General features: G+C 36.2%; 1 protein-coding gene across 1 annotated transcript in view; it reads right to left on the bottom strand.

The window, feature by feature from the left end:
• The window catches only part of CFAP47 (cilia and flagella associated protein 47), a 347,912-nt gene that overhangs the window by 222,605 nt on the left and 99,159 nt on the right, over positions 1-26,148 (bottom strand). Inside the window, exons 34-37 of the mRNA XM_074860922.1 lie at positions 21,438-21,535; positions 21,026-21,142; positions 6,794-6,928; positions 6,180-6,292 (exon numbers count right to left, since the gene is read on the bottom strand). Of these exons, the coding sequence (XP_074717023.1) occupies positions 6,180-6,292; positions 6,794-6,928; positions 21,026-21,142; positions 21,438-21,535 (463 nt within the window). The remainder of the gene's footprint in view (positions 1-6,179; positions 6,293-6,793; positions 6,929-21,025; positions 21,143-21,437; positions 21,536-26,148) is intronic.

The following is a 26,148-nucleotide window of genomic DNA, read 5'->3' as shown; positions in this document are numbered from 1 at the left end:
GGCCCTCTAGGATGGGATGACAGTGTTGGTGGGTAAGGGAAGAGCAACTGATGTCATCTACCTGGACTTGTGCAAAGCATGTGACACTGTCCCACATGACATCCTTATCTCTAAATTAGAGAGACATGGGTTTGATGGATGGACCACTCAATGAATAAGGAACTGTCTGAATGGTCACACTCAAGAGAGTTGCGCTCAATGGCTCGATGTCCAAGTGGAGAGTAGTGACAAGTGGTGTTCCTCAGGGGTTGGTGTTGGGACCAGTGCTATTTAACATCTTTGCTGGAGACATGGACAGCGAAACTGAGTGCACCCTCAGCAAGTTTGCCCATGACACCGAGCTATGTGGTGTGGTTGACACGCTGAAGGGAAGGGATGCCATCCAGAGGCACCTTCACGGGCTTGAGAGATGGGCCCACACAAACCTCATGAAGTTCAACAAGGCCAAGTGCAAGATCCTGCACATGTGTCGAGGCAATTCCAAGCACAAATACAGGCTGGGTGATGAGTGGATTGAGAGCAGCCCTGCAGAGAAGGACTTGGGGGATATTGGTGGATGAAAAAATGAATATGAGCCAGCAGTGTGCACTCACAGACCAGAAAGCCAACCGTATCCTGGGCTGCATCAGGAGAAGTGTGGCCAGCAGGTCGAGGGAGGTGATTCTCCTACTCTACTCCGCATTTGTGAGACACCACCTGCAGTGCTGTGTCCAGCTCTGGGGCCCCCAGCATAAGAAGGACATGGACCTGCTCAAGCAGGTCCAGAGGAGGCCATGAAGATGATCAGGGGGCTGGAGCACCTCCCCTGTGAGGACAGGCTGAGAGAGTTGAGCTTCTTCAGCCTGGAGAAGAGAAGGCTCCGAGGAGCCCTTGTAGCAGCCTTCCAGTACTTAAAGGGGGCCTACAGGAAAGATGGGGAGGGACTCTTTATCAAGGGGTGTAGTGATAGGAGGAGGCGTAACAGTTTTAAACTGAAAAAGGGTAGATTTAGGTTAGATATTAAGAAGAACTTCTTTACTGTGAGGGTGGTGAGACAGCAGAGCAGGTTGCCCGGAGAAGCTGTAGATGCCCCCTCCCTAGAAGTGTTCAAGGCCAGGTTGGATGGGTCTTTGAGCAACGTGATCTAGTGGAAGGTGTCCCTGCCCATGGCAGGGGGGTTGGAACTAGATGATCTTTAAGGTCTCTTCAATCCAAACCATTCTATGGTTCTACGATTCTATGATCAAGGGTCATTTAATTCTTCTAACAAAGTATCCTTCTATAGACTTACAAGGAAACTAGTAAACAGGAAAGCAGCAAGGAAAGAAGCAAAGAAATAGAACATAGGAACTAACACTTCTTAATATGTAGGAAGGCCATTAATTAAGTCCTTTAGGGTCTGTGACAACTGGAAAGTAAGGAAGTTTACTGATATTCTAAATTGTTCCAGGTTGCAAGGACAAAGACTGACAGTGAAAGACTTCAGGACCTTATGAGACAACAAAATAATGAGGAAATTCAGTGTATGTAGATGTAAAGAGATGCACAGGGAAAGCAGTTCTGTGTTTATGTAAAATTATGGCCTCCAAGCCATTATACTTCACCATTGAGAATTTGGGATTTGCGACAGATAGTTTCATGAAAACAGCACAGTGATGGGTAACATCCAATAAAGCAAAGGAGGTGTTAGGAATAATTAGAAAAGGAACAGAGAACAACACAGATCACCATTAGGCCACCAGATCCCATCCAAGGGGCTCAAACCTTAATTAGTGTTTGCACTTCTTTACCTCAAAAAGGATATAGCAGAATTGAAAAAAAGCTCACCAAACTGCATAAGGAGGCTATAGGTAATAGAATTAGGCTATGAAGGATGGCTGTAAGCAATAGAATTAACCCACCATGACCTCTAGGCTTAACACCTAGGATAAAGTAGTATGATATTTCCAAGAAGTCTTCCTAATGCCAAAAGCATCAGGATGTCAGTTCTGAGAAACAATGATGAAGTCCTGAAAGTTCTGAAAACATGGCTCTTACAGCTTTTATGTTCCTACTGCAGAGACCCCAGACATTAACATTTTTGACAGTGAAGAGTTGCTAAGCTTCCCATAGTCTGAGGCTCCTAAGTCACCCTGCCATTCAAAACATTCTGGAAAATGCATCCTGGGACTGCAGACTCCCAGACAAGTATACTGCCCGAGACATCCACTCCCAAAGCCACTTTAAAGATCAAGTTTTAAGGAGTCTACTCTGCTCTTGTCACAAATAGGAATGACAGGGAAATGGAGTGTATGATCCTTGTCCTCTGGCTCATGCAACAGCAAAGAAATTTGATTTGAATTGTTGCCTTCTGTGGCAAAGCCAGCATCAGTGAAAACACAAAGTTGCTTAATTTTTTTCTCTGTTCATCTGTGTTGTGGTCAATGTAAAGTGAGTGAAAACTCTGCTCAAAGAATTGTTCTATAATCTTGTTAATTCTCATATTATTACAACGAGCTTCATCCACACCAGCTTCAGTTGATACACTGTAGGGGTCAAAGATTCTTAATTTCTTTATCAGGTCAGCACGTACCATCTTTCAAAAAAGCAAGCAATCAAATTCTCTCTCTTTTATTTGTTATACTTTGGTGTAGGAAAAGATAAAATGTTGTTTGGAGGAATCAAATTTAAGAGTTTAAGGCCAACAGAAATCACTAGATAACACAATCTGAAGTAGTTATATATTGCAGGGCATTACATCCAACCTAATGATCCTTCAGTTGCTTCTGATAACTACCATTTGGCAGAAACATTTTTTTGAGAAAGCACCCCATATTATCTGAAGCAGAAGGCTGGATTAAGTAACTTTGAGGTCGCTTCCTGCACTATTTTCAATGTTCTTGGATTTGCAAAACCCCTACAGTTAAAGAATTTGTCATTCGGATAGTTTCTTCCTCTCAATAGCTAATCACCTTCGCTACTTCCAGGTTGAATTTATAAAACTCCAGCTTCAAGTTGTTGTTCTTATAAAAAGTTTTGTTCTGTATTGTTTGCAATTAAAAAGGTCCCTTTCCCAGGAAGGTACTTTTAAATATTGATCAAGTCATCTTCATAATTTCTCTTGTTAAGATACCCAGACTGAGTAACTTACAGGCATCTCCACACCACATAAGAGCGCTTAGAGACCTTTATGCTCTTACTGTTACGAACTGCAAGCCTGTAAGGCACAGTGCAGTGCCCTGTAAAGTCAGAATCTCAGATCAAAGATTAGTTACACTATATGCAAGATCTGACACTCAGCTATGCTGAGAATGTTCTGATGCGTCCCAAAAGTCAGAGCATAATGACAGTATAGTCTTGGGAAGATTTCCTTGATGTTCAGATGCTTAGGATTAAAGCCAGTTTCATCTCAGCCAATTGATATATTTATTTGTGACAGATATTGGTTGTAGGTGGCAAGGTTTTGGTAGCAGGGGGCTGTAGTGGCAGCCTTTGTGAGAAGAGATGAGGAGCTGCCCTGTGCAGGACACAAACAGTTCCAGCCGGCTCCATAATGGACCCACCACAGATGAGCCCATCGGCCAAGCTGGTGGCAAATCTGTGAAAGCATATTAAAGAAAGGGCAAAAACATCAGAAAAGCAGAGGAGCCAGGAAAAAGAGTAAGAAACAGCAGTAGGAACATCAAAGTCAGAGAAGGAGAGGAAGAGGAGATGCTCCAGCTGCCAGAGCAGATATTCCCTGCAGAATGTGGAGAGGACCACACCAGAGCAGAGAGATATCCACACTGCAGTCCATGGAGGGGCCCATGCCAGACCAGTTGGATATTTCCTGAAGGAATTGTGATCTGTGGATAGCCCATGATGGAGCAATTTTTTCACGAAGGACTGCAGCCCATAGAAGGACTCATGGAGCAGAAGAAATGCATGAGGAAGAAGAATAAGAGAGAAACTGTTATGAAATGATTGCAGCCACCTGCACCCCATTACCCCCTGTGTTATTCAGGGTGGCAAGGGGAGAAGGTAGACAACTCAGGAATGAAGGAGTGAAATTGAGTCTGGGCGAAGAGGGTAGGGAAGAGATGAGGTGATGTTTTATTTTTTATCTTTGTTTCTCACTACAGAAGTCTATTTTAAGTGAAAATTAATTAAAACAATTTCCCCTAAATCCTGTTTTGCCAGCAATGGTCACTGGTAAGCAGTCTCCCCATCCAGCAAAAACCACGAACCTTTTTAGCGATTTTAACTCCTCTCCTCAACAGGACAGGGGAGAGAGCGAGTGTCTGGGTGGGTGTCTGGCAGCTGGCCAAGTTTAACCCACCACAGCCATTTATGAGTTTCTCTAGCTAGTAGTGGACCACAGTATACGTTGTCATACTTTTTTGAAAATACAGACAGGCATATATTACATATTTCTGTCACTTTGTTAGTATTAGTTTAAAATCACTGGTATCTCTATCTAATGCTACATCACTGCTACCTAATATTAAGTAACTCCTCTTCATTACCCTTTGCCTTTCTGCTCAAATTTTTCCTACAGAGAATAACATTCCTCCTAAACACCTCTATAATTTTTCTTGACCTTACACAACTGAATATTAATCAGCAGTAATAGCAATAAGCCTACACATAATCAATTAAATAGTGTTGGTATATTATCCACATTATTATCACTTCCAAACCCACCTATGATATTATGATGTAATATAAGCACCTACAAGACTCCCACTCATCCCACCAATGCTTGGAGTTCTCAAACACTTCCATGAGAATATTAAGAAAGCTATTAATTACAAAGAACCTGTTTTTCCTTTAGTGACCAAGATTACAAGTAAGGTTACATTATGATAAACTCTGCAGAGGTCACCAGTAGATGACTCATTTCCACAAGCTTTTATTTCTATGCATTTTTTCAAATGTTTGTCGCTATATATAATGCCAAGCAGCTCAATGGCAAGATTATACACATTTACTTGCATCTTGGGTTTTGAGGGGTTTTTATAAAGGTGAAAAACAGCCATGGTATTGACCTTTCAGAGAAACACGTGATATTTTCAAGAATTACATATTTATGTTAATTCTTATTTCAAGTAATTGCAAAGAAAATGGAATCAAATCAGCCTCACAGCTTATTGAAAACATTGCATTACTTGTTGTCCCTTTTGCATATATTAACAACGGGCATGTCATTTAATACTGAAATAGTGATCATCCTTAAAGAGCACTGTATTTATGTTAAGTCTCTTGAATTTGACAATATGTATTTGAATTTTTTCTTCTTCTTCTTCTTCACAGGTTATTTTCATACAACTGTTGACCTTTGTTTTCCTTTTTAAAATCTCTAATCCATTTTATCTGCAAAGGAATATCTTAAATAGATTTGCAGTCTAAACTTAAAAACTCTTAACTGACAGCCAGAGACACTGCTACGTCCCTCTTGTCTTCATTAGTTACACAGGGATTAGGGAAATTCCTGTACCTAGTCATAAAGCCACATAGCACAGAAAGAGCAAGAAGTACTTAGTGAACAAAAAGAAAAAGATGGTGATATACCATGAGTATTTCTGCTACCAAAAATGTTAACAAATGTTTTCCCAAAACTAAATCTCTCCAAATTCCTTAGATGGCTTTCAGAAATGTAAGAGAAATAACTACACTGCAGCTGCAACAGTTTCCATCTTGGTGGGGAGGGAGGATGGGGGCAAAAAGAAGCAGTCTAACACTACTATCAAACCTGTGTCATGGTCTCTTAAATTCCCAGTCATGCTTTAATGAAGAATAAGAAACAAAGCCTGAAATCTTAGAAGAAAGAATTTTCACCTGCTCATGCTTCCACAATGCATTGATGTAAAAATGTGAATCAAGTTCAGTGGAGATATTTCAACTTTAGTTGGGAAAAAAAATAAAACATAAGAACAGCAGATCCAAACTGAAAATTAAAGCTTTCAATACATTGGGACAAAAATGTTTCTTGGACACAGATGACTCCTCTAGTGATCCGAAGGCTTGTATTATGTTCTTAAATCTCTATTGAGCTAAACTGCAAGGTTCCACTGATAAATTACTCTAGATTTGTTCTAGGTTAAGGAGAAAAACTCGATCTTTACACTAATTTTGCCCTCTTTGTAGCTGAACACATTTCTAGTATTCTGCCACGATTAAATTAGTAGGTTTATATTTCCATAATGCTAGACTTAATAATACTAAAAAAACTCATTACTTACTTAGGGGCAATGGTGACAGTGTTTCCTTTAGGTAATGAGAAATCATCAGCATCTCTTCCTACAAGAATAGCGTTGTACACCAAAGTTTTACTGCTTGGGTTTGTCAGACGCACCTATCACAACAACAACAAAATCAACCCATGTTTATTCATTTTTTAGAGTATAAAAGGTGTGTTCTGCAGCTAAGTTCCAAAATACAAACAGGATATCATAAAATAAGAAACTACTTCAAATAACTAGGTAGATCATTTTTCTTCCTAAGGAGTATAGAATTCCCACACTATCCAATCTCAATTTTTCTGAGTGGTCTTTTTGCAATATTCACTGCACTCTAATGCCTGTTACTCTCTTATTCCTCTCTATTTTTGATTTCAGATTTGTCAGATTTGTAGGTTTTTTCTGTGTTTATAAGCATAGGGGGGAAAAAAGCAGCAGAAGTCAGGATCCCAAGCCTAAAGAGAGAAAAAAAAAAAAAGATGCATGCTTCCATCTTCTATATTTAGTAGCCAAATGACATGAAACCCATTCATTCTTTGTTGTAGTATATACAACATATACAAATACAGCAATTTAACCTTGTACTTCTACAGATCTAAATTCAGTGGTATCAGTACCTGTTTAACAACAGTTGCATGGAAAGCACCTGTAAATTCTATAGTGTTCTTGGGTAAGTAGTGAGGGAGACTTTCATACAGGTAGACACACAGAATAAGCATCATAACTGGGTTTGGATCACAGATGTCAGTGGCCTAATATTAAAAACAAAAAAGAAAAAACAACCAGATATTCAGTTAAAATTTTGCCTGCATAGTTTAGAGATATGAAGATAAAGAACAAAAAGGTTAAGGCAATTCTTATTATACAAATATACTGGATTAGGCCCATAGCCAAGATTGATATTTATCTTGTCAGTGCACAAAAAAACCTAATTCTTGAAGACCACTGACATGCTCTGGTAATAAACCTAGGCTAAAAATTAAAACCACCTTTTTTCCCCACAGTTCAGCAGAAACAGATGTTCATTTTATTAAAATGAAGCATAATAGAAATTCACTGACTGGAAAACATATGTCTTTATTATCTTTAAAAAAATCTTTTAAAATCGTTTGGTTTACTATGTAAAATACCATCCCAAATACTCCTAGATACAGTTTTATAACTGTTTATGAAGACATTGTCACTATCCAACTAACAACTACATTTTTATTGCAGATGACAAATTGCTTTACAAAATGTAGCAAGTATTACTGCATCTTAAATATTTGATTTACAGAAATTAATTTAAATGGCAACTGCAAAATGTGTCAAAGCTTTAGTCCTCAGCAATTCTGATAAGTCACTGAAAAGAGAGAGGTAGAACCTCCTCCATCAAATACATGGACTTTTCAGAAGGCTAATCAATTAGTAAAGAGACTTAATGATGTAAGTGGCTTCCCACAAATGCAGGCAGGAAAGATCTGACTACACATTTAAATAAATAAGATTCTGTACTTCCTAAATCAAACTAATTAAATTAAGTATTTTAAAACATCGTTTAGTAACTTATAATGTTATTATAATCAAGTTGTCTATAATATACAAAATAAACTTTCACAACTGCAGTTAATTTCTCTCCTGAATTAAATATCCTCATACTGAAAAATACACACACTTGGGAGTAGATTTAAGCAGCAAACCACTGCATTAATACATCATCCCATTAAAAGGTGGGGTTTTTCATTCAAGCCATTTTATTTGGATCCCTAAAATACAGCAATATTTTGAAAAATACCTTCCTTTACCTCATGCCTAGAAAGCAACTACTTTTCTAAATCTTGTCACCTCACAGGAAAAACTTTGCCCAATTCTCAAGCAAAAAAAATCTGATTTATTTTGCTGTTGCTGACTGTCACCCTCTCTAAGCAGCTTGACAAGTTGCACATAACTACAGGTAACCACACCCCATCACTCTAGAACCAAGCTTCTTTCTTCACATGGTTTCATCATATGAATTTGCAGCTGTAAACCACTCAAAGAATAGACAGAGCACATTTTTATTTATTTTAATATTGACCTGTACATTACTTAGAAGCATTGTATATATATAAAGTCAATGTCTTTTAGATCTGCAGGGCCAATATGAGAAAGCATGAAAACGGGTACAAGACACTTTTAAATCCCAAGACTTTGTTATGAAACAGCTCTACTATCTGCTTTTTGAACTTACAAGGAACTCGACAATCTCTAGGAGATACTTCATATTTAAATACATTAGCAATAAGGAAAAAGAGCTTTCTCTAGTCAGCCACTATTGAAAGCTTCGCATCTATTTCTAAGGACATGAACAAAAAATGTCTCAAATGATACAATATTCTTTTGTAGCACAGGCATACTTAGGATATCAAAACTAAATTATTTTTGCATCGTCCTAACAAACTAACAAACAAAAGACAAAATAAAGCAAAAACATATCTTAAATGGCATAGCATTTTTGTTTATCTGGAAGAGGAATGAAGAGCAGTACATAACCAGTTTTATTTAGAACATCAGTTTTATTTACACCAATTTTATTTACAACACCAATTTTATTTAGAAACAAGTATACTACAGGGGTTCTGAATCTGCCTCATAAATGCATACATGGCAGGCATATCAGTGAAAGAGGGTCTAGAAAAAATGTTTGTAGCTTGTAGGCAAACAGAGCAATCAAGAGTTGCATGGAATTAACTATGCTCTCAATGTTCATCAGCATCCATCCTCTAAAAACTACTGCAAGTAATATAAACCTCCCACTAACAATGTTATCCCACATTGTGTGTCAGGAAATCACAGATGAGTTGGTAACAGCACACAGATCTCTCCAGATGAGCAACAGTCATACCAATGACTGCTGTATAGTTACAGCTTCCATGTTTACAAAAATCTTGCACGCACATTCTAAGCACAAACATATTTGCTGACTCAAGACTAGCAAACTATCAGTAAATCCAGTATAGAATTTCCCTACTTCTCTGCATGTACGTATTTCCCTCAAGCAGAGCATTATAAGAAAGGTCTTGTAACATAACCTGAAAAATCAGCAACCTGCAACTTATTAGATACGAAACAAAAACTCGTGGTAGAAGAGTGTACGATGATACTGTGAGATCCATCATGAGAAAAGGGCAATTCTAACTGAAATTTGCCAGATGACTCCAGCTGTGGTAGCACAGAGAGAGAATGTGATACTCCAATGGAAGGCTTGCTTATATTTTCTGGGTAAGTTAAGAAAGCAATAAAAATGGTAATGTGACACTTCTGAAGAGGTCAGATTAATAAAAAAATTAAAAGTAAATAAATAGAGTCCATCTAATAAAATGTGACATTAATTGAACTATACTGAATAAGGAGCCCAGGCTTTTGGCACAACCACTTTGTGAAATATTTTTAAAACTTTAATTCTTTTTATAAAAAAATTATCACTCTAGATAACACGTCTTCTTCATGGGTATATTTTATTGCCACCATACATTTTTACGACCAAAAGCTCTTAATAGTAAACAATGAGGATAAAATTGTATCAATTTTCTTTTGATACCTTGTCAGTAAAGTCTCATTTTAATACTATTAAAATTTCCAGGGATCTTTGAGAATAACAAATATTCCTATACATTAATATTTCTTCTATAAACTACATTATACCAGTTTTTCACAGAGCCATACTTTCAGCTCCCACATTATTTTATTTTTATGATCAACTATATTCTTGTCCTCAGCATTAGACGTTTACTGCCTAAATGGAGCATTAGAGGAAAAAACCTTGTTAAATTTTTTCTTTAATTGATTCTTATGAGGCAATTTTCATAATGAACCATCTATTCCAGAACCTCAATACTCTCCAGCAGATTAATCAGGGGAATGGATACTATTTCTAAAGCAGCAAAATGAAGGAAACAGAGCAGCTATTTAGTCAGCCACCTGCTCTCTGATGCAAGCCTATGTAGAAATAATATTTGCATTAGTTAATGTTTCACCTTAGTATTTGTCTGCTTCTAGATGAGACAATTCTGTATTTTATTGAATGGGGAAAATGCTACACATTTAGATTATAACAAGGAAATGTAGCAATTTTTAAAATCTAACAAAATTCTTGTAGAGATTATATTTTCCTCTTCAGTATTAAGAAGATAAAATGAAGAATAAAACTCCAGACTATTGAAACATCTGAAAAAAATATGACTTCATTAAGAGTGCTCCTAAAACATGGTCACCTATAGATATGGGATTTAAAGTTATGTTTTTCTCTCTCTTCCACTCTTATTTCTTGAGGGTTATAAAAAATATTTGGGGATAATTGCTTAAAAATTCTTTATCTTTTTGTAATTTCTGAGAACAGAAAATTCTAGCAATAGAAAAAAAAATCAGTGGGAGATAGTAAGCCTAAAATAGTCAACACAATAAAGCAACTTTATGGGAAGAACTAGTCCCATGTGGATCCCCACTAGGAACCTTGAAATCAAAGTAAAAATTTCATTTTCATTATCAGAAACTTTTGGATAACTGCATTTACTCTGCTTCCCAAATATTAATGAAGCGAGTCTGGGAAAATACATCCCATTTATTAGCTTCATGGGCTGGAAAAGGGAGAAAACTTTTTGCCTCTTCTGTCTTTAGTGCAGCAAGAAAGATGTATAGACTTACATATCATCTTAACTACCTGAGGTAGTTTTTATTTCCAAGTTAAACTTTTACACTAGAGTACATATTGCAGTGCTTCTATAAACCAGCCAATTCAACTTCCTAATTACTAAAAGCTCAAAATGCAATACAACACCATGAAATAGTAAATGTATTCCATAGAACAGAACACAACAGCCAGTCTATCTTCAAATTTTGCAGGAAGGCCCCTGTTCCTCTAGTTAATTCCTCCTGCAGAAATGGCAAAAAGCAGTTTCATGAATGTCTCTTGCCAGAATACAAAAGCAATGACATTGAACAAGGATCCACAAGATTTAAATGTTTACAGATTTCAGTAGCAGGGACTGGGTATCCCACTATTTTGCCTCTGCTAACAGAGCAGTTGCTTGAGTAAAGAGTGTAAGAAATTGGGCAAATATAAAGTGGTCTTTCCATTGACATGGTTGGCCACCTTCTGGAAATTAGTGGCTTAACAATTTATTGATTACTGTTAAACACCTCTCTGTCATTATTTTAAATTCTTCTCTATTTTGGTACATATAGAAATAAGCCTGACTGTCATTAAGTTTATGACTTCTTTTTAATTAGAAATTGCTTATTGAGTTTTCTTCCTCTTTTGATGTTATTAAAATGCAATATTGGCTGAAATCTATTGCCTAAAACATAGGGCCATAAAAAGTTGCTGAGATTTAAGTCCTAAGTCAGGAGCTCTAAGAAAGCAAAATGATGCATCACTGAGCACAAGTACAAATAGTTCTACCCTCAAACTGCTTCTACTTGAGGACTGATGGATCAGCAACTGACAATGGTTTTCTTCAGCTAGCAAAAAGTTGCACTTTGACATAATACTTTTATGAGGAGAAATGGTATGAAGAGCAAATATTTGAAACTCTAGTGGAGCCATCTTCTTCCAACATGACATAAAAAAACCTCAATAGCTTAAAGCAAATATTCCACATAAAAAAACCTTTATACAAAATAAGAACCTAATAGCAGCCTATTGTCTCAGGCCATGGGCCAAAAAGACACCACTACAAGCTGATGCCAAAATGAAAATGATTATACAGTAAGTACACATACACTTGAGTACTTTTGCAGGCTCAAGCATGAGACTTGCTAATCCACATATGATTTCTGTCTACTTAGAAATCTTCACTTCTTTTTCTTCCAAACCCATGCGCAGTCTCCCTTTGACTCTGTAAAAACTGTGAAGGCAGCCTAAGAGAACACTCTCTTTTTGAAGTTATGTTCAGTACAGTCAAGAAAAACTCTGGAAGAAAAAATGGAGCTACAAGGTAAGTTTTCTTAACAAATGTGCTCTAAATAAATGCAGTAATACCAAGCATTTTAAGTAATGCTTACTTTCATTAGCCTAAGGCATTCTAGCCCTACACAAAGTACAATTTTCCTTTCAAAGATTCAAGAGAACACCAAGAAGTAAATAAAAAGAGCTTACTATTTTTTCATTTCCTAAAAAGTCATCAAAACAGGGTGCCCATCTTCTCTGCTACCAAGAATGAACCCACATTTGACATAAAAGAGGGAAATAAGATGCTCTTTTGTTGTCACAGATGGGTGAAAACAATTCTGCGTTTCAAACCAGAATAATCTAGAATAAACTGGATTCCAAATTCAGAAATGCAAGTAGTCAAATCAACATAGCGTTTCCAATGCAGAAAAAAATCTTTCTTTTCCATCCAGTCTACAAGCTTGCCAGAAGTGTCCCATCATGTTTTACAGAAAGAAGAAATTAAATAATTCTCACAGATGAACCCAGCAGTATTTTCTCTGGCTCCTTTAGCCCATGAGGTGCTGTGCTATAATGAGATGCTCCGTGTCTTGTATGTAAGAATCTTCAACTCAGTAAGAGAAAACAAATCCAGAAAGGACAGTGAAGCTAAAATTCGTCCAAACTTGAAAGAGAAACTAAAGGCAGAGATAGTTGCCAGGGCACAGCAAGGGCCAGCTGCTCTCTCTAGGCCAAGGAACCAGGAGCCAAAGACAATATAACACAGCTGCAGAGCAGAGACCAACTGCTGCTCATCCAACCCCACAGCCAAGATCAGAGCAGCTGGGGGGCACCGGGGCAGCCCCAGCCACGGCCATCAGGAACCTCCCTGGGCACCAGGACAGGCCAAGGCTGGGATGAGGGCTTACAGGTGTGCCTGGCTTGGCGGGTCCCATGGCCAGGCAGGTGGTGTTTTGGGGAGCGCAAGACAGACCCTGCTGTGGCATTGCTGGGACAGGGGCTGACATGGGGTCCTGAGCTGTGGGCAGAGTGGGGGGAGCCCCGGGGTCTGGGTAGGGGCAGGCTGGGCTCCAGCTGCCCCCAGGGCTTCACAATAGTTAAGTCTGAAGATCATTCAACCTATATCATTTGATGACTCTACGACAGACATTTCAGAACATCGTCTTTTTAACAAGGCTCCATCTCCCTCGTTGCAAGGAAGCCAGAAGGAGCTGTATCCCTGAATAGACTCCTCATGTCTGCTTTAGGAAGAGGAACTTGTCATTCACCATACCCTAAAACATTATATGGCAAGGTGGGGAGAGAACAAAGAGAGAGAATCTGAGTACTGAAAAAGATGGCAAGGCTTGGCTCATGAACTAAAAGCAGAGAAAGGAGGCAGCCCTTTCCTAAAGGATAAACACTATTTAAGGAAAAATGACTTAGTTACTGAAAGCTTCACAGACTTATTACTGACTACAGCTCAGCCCTAATCAAAATAAATGCCTGTAGTCCTGCAAATTGAATGCCTGTAGTCTTGCATGAAGGCACTCTGTGTGCTTTATACTATAAGGAATATGAATTTTTGTTTTGTTTGGTACAACAAGAAGGAAAAACCTGTCAAGATATATTAGAGCAGACAGGCCTTGCCACATTTTTACTTCTATACATATTAAATTCACCTTGCATTACATCTCACTAGGTAACCTCCAAGTTTTCTTAATTTCCCTTCTGTTTTATTAAGTTAGAGACAGGCAGGAGATCCCATAGAAAAGGCATAACTGGAGCTCCCCTGGTGGCAAAACCATTGATTCCATGAAGCACAAAGGCAGGAAGAGTTACCGACTGCTTCCTCACTGTTTTCTTGCCCTGTGCCCAGCCAAGCATCGCTTCCTACTCCCAGCAGTTCTAGCAGAGATCCTGCTCTAACCTTTCAAGAGAGAGAGTACATCACTGGGCACTGATCTGAAGTTTCCCTGTCACTCTGCATAGTTTCCTAGATAATGCTTATCTTTGTAATTCTTAAGATTAATTTCATATACTCTTCATACACTGATGCAATCATATGCCTCATCTTGTATTTCTATTTATTTCTATCACTGCTGGTTTTTAAGGTTGGAATTTTCAGATACAAAGTAAAAAAGCTTCTTTCCTGCCAAAAGCTTTAAACCTGAAGTCTGAGAAATATTCTGATGTTTTCCATTCATTTATCTCAGTAACGGCTATTGAATGTTAACAAGTATTTGTAGAAGTTATTCCAATATAGCTGTGGTTTTACACCTCTACTGTTCATCTTTCCTACATTTTCATTTAAGAAAGCAAAGATGCCAGAGTAGATTATCTGTTGAAGCCCAAGTTTCTTCTGCCACCTACTTCTACACATTTCCACTTAGATCAGAATTTATTCCATCAGAAAACATTATTCTGTTTTATCTTGTGCTGAATTCATAAAACTGCATTTGAGACATTAATCTACTACTCTACAAACTAATTTTAAAAAAAAACCTCAATGAAGTTCATAACAACATTCAGCAGAAAATTCAGTCTATATACATTATTTGCTTTAAAAAAATCTGTTAGCAAACAATAGCAATTAATAAAGTTTTAACAGATTTATGCCTTAAATTCTATCCATAACAAAGTTTCTCAAAATATGAAAAAGTCTTTCACATTTCTTGAAGAGTTGGATGCTTGCTTGTTAGCTTTTCATTTGTGCTCTAATGTTGCCTAGTTAAAGAAAATGCTGAAGTTGACAAACGCAATAAATTACTTCAAATTCTAAATATTTCAAGTTCGGATTATGTCAAAACTGGACAAGATATTCAAGGGCTAGTAGATTGGATCTATTGCAAAAACAAAGTTATTTAACTGTTATAACACCATCAGCTCTGTGTTGTCAATTGCATAATCAACTCTCCACATTTTTCAATCACCTGTATATAACTACAGTGTGGTCTTTAGTATTGCTGGTACTGATGCTCAGAAAACAGTTTGTAACTGCTTACAAATAATGCCTCTTGATTTTATGAAAATAGGTTTATAACTTAATGCAAATATTACATGGCATTAACTGCCTCTAAGTCATCCCATAATATTTAAAAAATGCTGGCAGTTCTGTTTTATTAGCACAGCAGTATAGCAGATTGATACTTTGAATAGAATATATTATAAACAAATATTAATCTATCTAGCTGGAAAAAGAAAAGAAAAAACAGATCAGGGTGTTTTAAATCCAAAATAATCATAGTAACTATAAGCCAAAGCTCTGACAGACAGAAAAGAGGAGAGAAAAACTTTATTAAAAGATACCAGGAAGGAGTAGATTGCTGAGCCATTTCTTGTGGCAATAACACTCTGTTTTTCTGAACATGTAATTATTAGTGGAATAATGTAATGAAGCAAACTATTCAACAGATTCAAAAATCATGCATGAAGGCTTTCCCCACTACAAAGCCTACAAAGCAATGATGAAAATAGACATCCTACACCAAAGAACAGCTTCTAGCAGGACACAAATAACTGAAAAATAGAAAACGCTTGGAATCAGCAGCCATGAAATGTTACCTAGGTAACCAATTTAAACCAACCATTGCAAATGACTATTGAAAATTATGGCAAAAGTATTAAACAAACAGAAGGTAATAAAAATACAATATTAAATATCAGAAACAGAAAGCCATACATTTAATCTTTATTAGTTATTTCCAGATTTGTAAGGCTTAAACATTGAACTTAAAAGGTAAGCATATAGGAAGCAATGTTGTTTGTGAACAAAAGGAGGTTCCTAAGTTTGTATAGGCTTTGCTTGTACAAGTGCAGCAGCCAAGTTTTCAATAAACTGGAAGTCATTGTGAGAATAGAACAGTCAGAAAGTCTGGAAAAAATATCAAGTAGTCATTTTGGTGTCTAAATAAAGCTTAAAAGTCTATATTTTTGCATGTTTGTAAGGTATACACATATGAATACCCTTTTTAAAAGATTATATCTATCCCAGACATATGCAGTTCCTCTTTAGAAATATCCCAGATGAGACCATTATCAGGTCCAAGTTATTTTCACTTGCTCTGGCAGAAATAAAAAGCACCACCAATTTTGAAACCTATATTTCCTTTTCTTTCATTTCCACAACATGTTTATGGAGTGCCCAAGGGTATAACCTAGATGAACTTAAAACTAAACATGCGTGAACAGATCATCTGTCTGTAGCAACTGCATATGTTTCCATAGATCTCCTCATGTTAGTGAATCATAGAATCATAGACTAGAACCATAAAATGGTTTAGACTGGAAAAGACCTTAAAGATCATCTAGTCCCAACACCCTGCCATGGACAGGGACACCTTCCACTAGATCACGTTGCTCAAAGACCCATCCAACCTGGTCTTGAACGCTTCCAGGGAGGGGGCAACCACAGCTCTGGGCAACCTGTTCCAGGGTCTCACCACCCTCACAGTAAAGAATTTCTTCCTTGTATCTAATCTGAATCTATCCTCTTTCAGTCTAAAATTGTTACCTCTCATCCTATCCCTACACTCCCTGATAAAGTCCCTCCCCGATAAAGAGTCCCTGCAAATCTTTCCTGTAAGCCCCCTTTAAGTACTGGAAGGCTGCTATAAGGTCTCCTCAGAGCCTTCTCTTCTCCAGGCTGAACAACCCCAACTCTCTCAGCCTATCCTCACAGGAGAGGTGCTCCAGCCCCCTGATCATCTTCATGGCCTCCTCTGGACCAGCTCGAGCAGGTCCATGTCCATCTTATGCTGGGGGCCCCAGAGCTGGACACAGCACTGCAGGTGATGTCTCACAAGTGCAGAGTGGGAGAATCACCTCCCTCAACCCGCTGGCCACACTTTCCCTGATGCAGCCCAGGATACAGTTGGCTTTCTGGGCTGCGAGTGCACATTGCTGGCTCATATTCAGTTTTCCATCCACCAATACCCCCAAGTCCTTCTCTGCGGGGCTGCTCTCAATCCACTTATCACCCAGCCTGTATTTGTGCTTGGGATTGCCTCAACACATGTGCAGGACCTTGTACTTGGCCTTGCTGAACTTCATGAGGTTCACACAGGCCCACCTTTTAAGCCTGTGGTATAAACCACACCACTCAGCTTGGTGTCAACTACAAACTTGCTGAGGGTACATTCAATGCCACTGTCCATGTCCCCAACAAAGACACTAAGTAATTTTGGTCATTCATCACTGGTGTCTACCCAGGCATTGAGCCATCGACTGCAACTTTTTGAATGCGACCATCCACCCAACTCCTTATCCACTCAGTGGTCCACCCATCAAATCCATGTCTCTCCATTTTAGAGACAAGGATGTTGTGTCGGACAGTATCAAACACTTTGCACAATATTATCTATAAAGTTGAATTCCAGGCAAATGTTCTTTATCTAATGCTCTGATTTGTCAGGCTTAGAGATCAAATGAAATAGTTGTTGCATCCATTTTTATAAGGATGCTTAGGAAGACTCAGTCCTTTACCATTCTCTTCAAGTGTTTTTCCAGAATACCCTAAAAAAGATATGTTTGAGAAGGCAACTGCTACTCTAACAAGTAAAAGTGATTTTTAATTTTTTCTCTATTTTCTGAATTTAAGACCACACATCAATATTAGATTCGTATCTCAGGCAACCAAGGTATTTGCATTTACATAACAGATTGGTGGATAGACAGATACAGAGTTATAGCTGTGTATTTGCAGTATCATTCAAATTTTAGTCAAGTAACTAAGCATGAAATCCTTTTCCTTAAAGTTACTGTTGTCAAGAAGTTGCCATATTTACCAAGCTAATAGCTCCTTACTAAAGTACAGGAAACTGAAGACAAAAAAGTGTTAATCATCTTTAGAGATTATTACAATGAATATATGACTGAAACATTGTGACAATCAGGAAGTTACCTTTCTAAATGCATACAATAATCTGTAGACTACCTCAAGGAAAAATTCTTACATATATTGGAAATTAAAAAAAAAAAAAAAAAAATCTATGTTGTTGCATTTCTTTACTCTTCATTGGCTGCTGACAGCATATTCTTCTCTCCATTCCAGACTCAAGTCTTGGGGTTACCATCTACCTCCTTTTCTTGCTCATACGGCCATGTTATTGCCCACTTTCACTGCTTTCTATCCCACAACAATGCTGAATTCCTCCCTTCATTTCAACAGAACAGCCACATTTATTGTGAACTTCTTAACACTCTCTGACTTCACTCACAACAACTTCTACAGCTTGTTTGAAAAGATCCTCCCTTTTACTTGGTCCCAAATATAAATGTCAGTATTGTTGGCCCCAATTTTAAATCAGTCAGTAGCAAACTGTGTTCCCTCTACTGGGTATCCCCAGTCACTGCACCTTCTCTCCTAATCTGTTCTTGACATATGCATTCCCTCCATATTGTTGCTACCCACCATCCTATCTTGCAATATTTTATTTTGGGCTTTCAATTGGTTCTTCTTCAAATCAAAGCATTTTAGAACTTAAAAATATCAAACACAAAGCACATAGAAAGACACCATTAATTCTCCAGGGTTGAACTGTCAGTCATGATGAGAAGGTGGAAACAAATTATTTCTTGCCCAAAGTACTCCATCTGAAGCCTATACCTTAATCCTTAAAAGGATTTAAAAGCCTTGAACTCTGTTAGAGATATTTAAACTTACAGCTGAAGTCTTTCAGACAGTTAAACTTCTTATTACAGAATCTTAGATTTTTAAAGTGATTGAAAGTGCCATCTATTCCAGACCTAACACGTGTCTCAGCTTGTGCTGTCACCACCATCTTTCCATTAATTAATGCAAAGCTATCCTGAAAGTTCAGAAGCAGTGATCATCTGATAGTCAAGAACTTTGCCAATGCTCCTGGAACATTTTAGCCTGCTAAATTTAAAAGACAAGATCATCAGAAGAATCCCAAATCAGGACAGTTCAGCAACAGGATTCATGTATTTTTCTGCTTTTATTACTGAAGAAGCTTAAGAAATTTCTATAGTAGTCTTAGAAAAGCATATATAAATTCCAATAAATCTATGTAAAAAGTACCCTTTACCGTCTCTTCTTTTTTTTTTTTTTTTTTTGGCTTTCCACAATATTTTGTTTGTAGAACATGCCTTAGCTAGAATTAAAATACAGACCTAGAAGATCCAAGATCTGTTCCTTTTCTGGTGTTAACTGATTATATAGCGTTGTTTAAATTCCTAGTCTCCTAGGAAAGAGATGCACTTTCCCATCTATAAAAACACCAATACCTCAGAAATATGCTGAACTAATAATATTGTGGTATTGTACACACCGTAGTCTGAAAATACACTAAGTTCATTAAGGAGAATGTCCTGGAGTTCTGCCTCCATCTTTAATGTGGTTAACTCCCTTTGCATATCCAGCATCCAGCTTCTGCCTTCATGTGCTGAACTGCCTGTTTTTCTTACTAAAAACTGAGACAAAATATGCCTTTGTTTGGAGGATTATATCTAGATTATCTTTTTATTCTTTGTAACATGATTGAATGGAAAGGGGAAAAAAAAAGTTGTAACTGAGCTTCCTTTCATACTACTTTGTTCACACCACACCTCTACCTCTGATACCTAATACTATTCATTCCTTTGGAAAGTCTCCTCATACATGGACAAATACTATGTCTATTCTACTGTATCCTCCTCTGGTCTAGACAGTCCAATATGCTCCACACCCACCCCAGCCCATCATAGTCCCTGACATTCACTTTGCTCATAACAGAAGCTGCATCACTCTTAAAATTCTTAAAGGGAATGATGTGGCCTTAAACATTTTTTACTAGTTTTGGTAAGCACAAGATTTTTAATGACTTAGCAAGCAAATCAGAAAGGAAAATAAGAGGGAATCTACTATTTTAAAATGGTAGTTGTTAGGTAACTAACACACGCAACCAGCACATGGAAGGTAAAAGCATGAATCCTTGTGAGCATGTAACCTTGCAATACAGCCTTGCCACTGTTATTAATAGGCCATAAACTTTGTACTGAATTTACGGGGCCTCAGCACTGGAGTTTGACAAGCCTCCTCTGTCTGAAGGCTTGTTGACCAGCTTGAGGAGCTTTGCTTTAATTGGTTTAGCTGTGACAGCAACTTTTTTAATTGATCAGGCCTCTGACTAATTTACGTTTATCTTTGTATGGTACTACCAGAACCCACAGCTATAAATAACTCACAAATGGTCAGTTAAAGAAATGCAGACTGGAAGCAGAAGAAAACTGGTTTTAGGGGCAACAGAAAGAACAAAGAAACAATATCAAACATATGTAAAGGGCACCACACACAGAAAATTTGGAGCTGTAGGCCGATGAAAAAAGAGATGTAAAAGTATGTTACTAAACACAGAAAAATGATCTGAAGTGGATCCTAGATTGAAGAAGAAACTAACATCAACAACATCATATTCCTCCTAAGAAAGGATGTCAGAAGCTGATGGCTTACAGTGCTACTCTCACCAGCAGTCCAAAGCTACTGACTTCTGTGTACATCAAAGCTGGGACAGAACCCTCATGGGCCTTCATGATTAGATAGATGCACTTAAGTGTCACCAGACATTCATATGATCTTTCTACCACTCCTTTTTATGTTTAAGTGTATGATATTTGTTCTTAAATATATTTTTTCTAAATTGCCTTAGAATGTTAATAATAAATTCCACTCAGGTTTTCATTGTTTCATCTTTACAATGCTAGAATCTGAACTGAATTAATCTTATGTTCAGCTAGTTGCATATATGTGATGCTACAAAACAAGGAATTATGGAAATTACTTGTAATTAAGTGTATTTGTATGAAGCAGTATTTTGGTTTCTATTATAGAGTAGCACATCATGAAACAAAACTGCGTCACTAAAATCTCACGTTAATTTGATGTACAATATTACTATCACAAATGTTAAAAAAAAATAATATTTAAAAGTATAGCAGAACTACTAGTATAAAAATCATTTACCTTTATGTCTATAGCCAGACCGACAGCATGCATAGCATTCACAAGTATCAAACAGTTGTGCAGAAACTGTTCATGAGTTCTTGGACTAGTATACATCCTTACAAAGTGAGTAGCAATCTAGAGAAGACAGAGAAATCAAACTCTTGATCTTACACTAAGCAAAATTACTGTATTTTTACTCTTTCATCAATCCGTAAGATCTAAATTTTGAACTAAAATTCCCTATTAAGAATACACTCCAAGAAAAGAATAATAAATACTGAAATAATCACTCTAGATTTGCCAAGTGTTGGGTTTGGGTTTTTTTTAAAACCACATAGGCAAACAGTTCTAAAGGAAAGTAAGGCACCATTAAACCCACTTACATTAATAAACTGCATAAAACTTGCACAGTATTAAGAAAAGTCCTTACCAAATATGGACAATAAGCTGCCAGCTGTGCTGCCAATACCAGACCATCTAGAAGATCTCGGTCAAAATTTACTATCCATCTCACTGGTGGTACTTCACCTGATTTAAAAACAGAGCAAGATGAATTAAACTCTTCTCCCTCAAGATGTCTATTTTTATTCTAGATAGATATGATGACTATTTGAAAAGACTGAGTAGAGAAAAGAACAAAAAAAGGACACATCCATTCACATGTAGAATTTCCCAGGCATAATTCTCTTCCAGAGCCATTGCTGAAAACATGAAAAATCTCACCTAGAATATTGTAACTATTATTCATACACTCTGATGCAGCATGTTAGAGTATTCATCACAACAGAAGGGAAAGTAGGTAAACTAAACTTAACCTCACAGATTAGGAACATAAACATGTAAATTATTTTTATTTTTATAGGCATAACATTCATAGGGCTAGTGAAACTCACAAAAATATGCATGAATCCTTTAGAGCTGCAATGTTTAAGCAGGTAAGAAGGAAGAGGTTATTGATTTTCTTTAAGGTCATATTAAATTATTTGGCACAAATGTAATATAAATGAAAGCTAACAGCTCAATTCCTGCAGTATAGAACACTACAACTGTTGTAAACACCTATGCCTCACAAGGTTAGATTATTTTTTATATTTCTAATATTTTTATTTAAAACAAATCTGATTATTAAGGAAGTAAATATAGTATATTTATTGGTATTTCCTATCTGAAGCATTCCGTATCTTAACTATTTAACACAGCATTTAAATAGACTTTGTTCTTAAGCATCATAATAAATCACAGGAAGAATACAGTGATTTGAAAACTCAACCTGAGATACTCTCTAAAAAAAGTTACTGACATACCAACAACTAAATGTTTTAAATCACTGCCTACATCCAATTACTGGTACTTTGCTCTCCAGATAATATGCACCTTGTGAAGCATGAACACATAGAAGCTGATCCTTTTTGAAGGAGAGCAATCCGGTCACAAATATTCAAGTACTGAGTCATGCCTTCTCTGTTGTGTTACTTGCAGTTTCTTCCAATTTATGAATTTATTTTGCAAAGACACCTATTGCTTAATTTTATTTGTTTTCATTACTGTCTCAGTTCGAAGCTCTAAACTTAGGGAACGCTTTGGACTTTAGCCACTGGCAAGGTTTTCAGGTAGACTGGGATCATGCTTTCTCATATAAGAAAATTATACAGCTTTTATTTCATTATACATCCAGAGAGTGTATTGTTTACCAAGTTTGAAGCTTCCTAAATTGAAAAAAAAAAAAAAAACCACCAATATGGTACAGAATCTGAGATGATCAAAAATCTCTTAATATTATAAACACCTAAACATCTTCATGTTATAACATAAAGAAATGATCTTTTCTTTCAAAAACACTACCATTAAAAGATATAAATGTTTGTAACACTGAACTGTTAAAGATAGTAATATAACAATGTTCAGAACAGTCCACTATCTTCATCAGCAAAAGAAAAGTTAGGAGACATCAGTACTTGACACAGAAATAATTTAAAAGAAGCATAAAATGTTTCACCAGGTTACACATTTCAGACCTTTATTTCAAGTCTATCTTATTAAGTGCTTCATTCTACAAGACCAACCACATGAAAGCAGGGGCAAAAAATGTGTATATTTTACAGGTCTCTACCTTTACAGAAAGAGTACTAGAAACTAAATGAAAGAGGAAAGAAAAAAGGATAGATTCTCTATGCATTTGGAATACAATTATCTTATTTAGTGGTCAAGAATGTTGAATCTTTTGCTCTCACAAATTAGATGATGCTATGCTATAGATGTAACACTTCAATCAGTGTTACTAAGGGTTTTAAGCTTGAGACAGTATTTTGGGGTATGTTATATACCCTATGAACAACAACTATCAAAACTACATTGACTGAGAAAGTAGGCTGTTATACACTGAAAATTATTACATTTCTTAAGGCAACCTTATACACTCCTAAGTACCTTCAGACATCAGCCAGGCTGATGTAACCAGGAAAGTTATTGTCCAAAAGCCAGGCCACAAATCTAAAAAACATTCAAACCGGCAAAAAAATTCATGGTTTTGAACTGCAACAGTGATGATCATTTCATGTAGTCTTGAAGACATTATGAATCTTCAAAATAGTTTTATTTTACTAGCACTTATTTTACATGAGTTTATATCTCCTCAATTGCCTTCACCCACCTATTTTATTTGCTATTAAGTGTGATGGCAAAATTTTAATTAGTGACAGGGAAGAAATAGCTAGAGACGCTGCTGATAATGTTAGATCATAATTTATCAACATCAGCTCAAGTAACTTAAATTGGTCCCTCAAGAAGTACAGTTAAATCAAATTTGTGAATAAGTAGCTATTATCAGCCACAGGTACAAATTTGGTTGTGGAACTCCTCATTTATACCAAACAGATTAGTTGTAACCTTACAAAATTGTTCTACGGTGCTAAAAATATTATGCTTCAGACTAAATTTAAGATATAAACTATTCAAGAATCAAATAGAAGAAATAAAATAACAACAGGGCAAATCATTACATAGGAAGTGCATTCAGACGGAATCCTACATTAATGCAAAGTAAATATATCATACTGTAATCTTAAACAAAAATTAATTCCAGGAAAGACTTTTCTAAGTACTTGTTTACATAAAATAAGCTAGCTAACACACGAGATAATTTTATCAAACTATGTCATGTAAGAGTGAAATTCTGTTTATACAACCAATTACATTCAACAAGATGGCTTTCACAACAGTAAGATCTGGGATCTAAACAAGTGTAACTTTGGCCAACATTGTCCCCTTCTCCGCCCCCCAAAACATAATCGTTATGTCAGAAGATAGATGGAAATCTTACTATAAATGAGTCATTATATAAATTATGTTCTATCATATAATAATTAATAATTGCACTATTCTTAAACAGTGTTTTTTCTTCTGGAAGGCCCTAAAGTGTTATTTTCTTCCATTTTCATTATTAAAAAATAAGATCTAATCATTTAAATAAAAGAACTGGCTTAGAAAGAGAAACAAACTCTCTCCTCCTTTTTACAGAAAACAGCAAGTTTCTTCTGGAACATTCAAAAAAACGTTATTTCAAATTACTATCTAAGAAAAATCTCCTTTTCTGAAGAAAGTTTTAATTCAATTTAGACTTCAAATGATGTTTCTTTTACTGTTATTGTTTCATTAATATGAACAGAAAGAAAACTAAATCAATTTACATATATTATTTTAAATATTCATCAAATGTATGTTCAGCTAAAAAATATCAAAAAACTATTTAAGAGGATTAGAATGAATATTTCATTTTCTGATAGTTTTAAAATTCAAATATTCATTTATAAATTTATAAAGAAAAAACCATTTCACTGTGTCAGAGTTATTTTTTTTCTTATTAACTGAAACAACTTTTTCAAGCAGAAAACTCAAAGTTTTAAGGGTCCTTGATCATTCTGGAGGGCAAGGTACAAAAGATGAAGTCTGACTGGACATATAATATCTCCCTGTTACCTATGACAGAAACAGAACACAGTAAATATATGCCTCAACATCTAAATCGGGACAGTATTCATTTTAACTAAATTCAGGCCTCCATTTTACAAATGTCTACAGTAGAAGACATTTTCATCCAAACTCCTTGATAAATTGCTTGCAGTTATTTCAAAAATATTTAATGTGCTCACTGCAAAAACAAATATGTTAAAAATACCAAAATACATTTTTAAAAGCTTACCTTCTTCCTAAAAAGTTAGTTTATTATAAAGCCATTCTTTTATTGATCATATTTGGAACATATAAAATTCAACAATCTTTCTGCCTTTTTTTTTATTAATAGAACTCAGACTTACTCTCAGCACACAATATTGGTATTTTCAATAAATCACCATTTTCATATTTTTATTTTTAACTTTTTAAGATTAACCACTAAATTAGGACCAGCATTTAATTGTTCTTCTGGTTAGTCATCCAGATTGATGTGCTCAGACTCATTGTGGAAACTCATTAAACCTGATGCTTTGATCAAAAAGTAAACTTTATTGTTTATCCTGTTTTAATTTAAATCTTACTTTAGGTGTACCATTAGCTACCTTTATTCTTCTGGTGGGAATATTACTGAAGCACACTTAAGCAATACTAGTTGTCCCTAGTATCTATGTACTTTCTTCTATAACCACTAATCCTTTCTTTCATGCTAGTAGAATTGTCTGTGTGACAGCAAAGTGGGTGTTGGAAACAAAGCTTAAAAAGAAAGGTCAAAACTTTTTTTACTTTTTAATCTGTATCACACCGATCCAGTTTACCACACAGCCACACAAATGGCTGTGCCAATGGAAATGAAACATGGTAGCGTTCTTGTTTAAAAAGCATTTACTGAACTATAGCTTTATAGCCTATGTAAATCAGAGCATGAAGAAAAAAACTCCATGAAGTGGAATATTTTCCCATTGTGATTAAATATTTTTATAAGTATTTTTTTGTTTTTTAGTTAATTCTTCTACTATCAACCTACTTAACTCAAATGCTTGTGAATAAATTGGTCAGAAAGCAATGTGTTTCTCCTAATTATATCAAATCTAGCAGAAAATCTGCCAGCTAGCCACTCTACAATAATTAAGTTCTTAAATATAATTACTCAATTTTAGTAGAAATAAACAATGGAAATCAGTCTTTCTCAG

The sequence above is a fragment of the Strix uralensis genome, chromosome 2 (genome assembly GCF_047716275.1).
Source record: "Strix uralensis isolate ZFMK-TIS-50842 chromosome 2, bStrUra1, whole genome shotgun sequence".
NCBI lineage: Eukaryota > Metazoa > Chordata > Aves > Strigiformes > Strigidae > Strix > Strix uralensis.
This window is presented reverse-complemented; position numbering and strand designations above follow the sequence as displayed.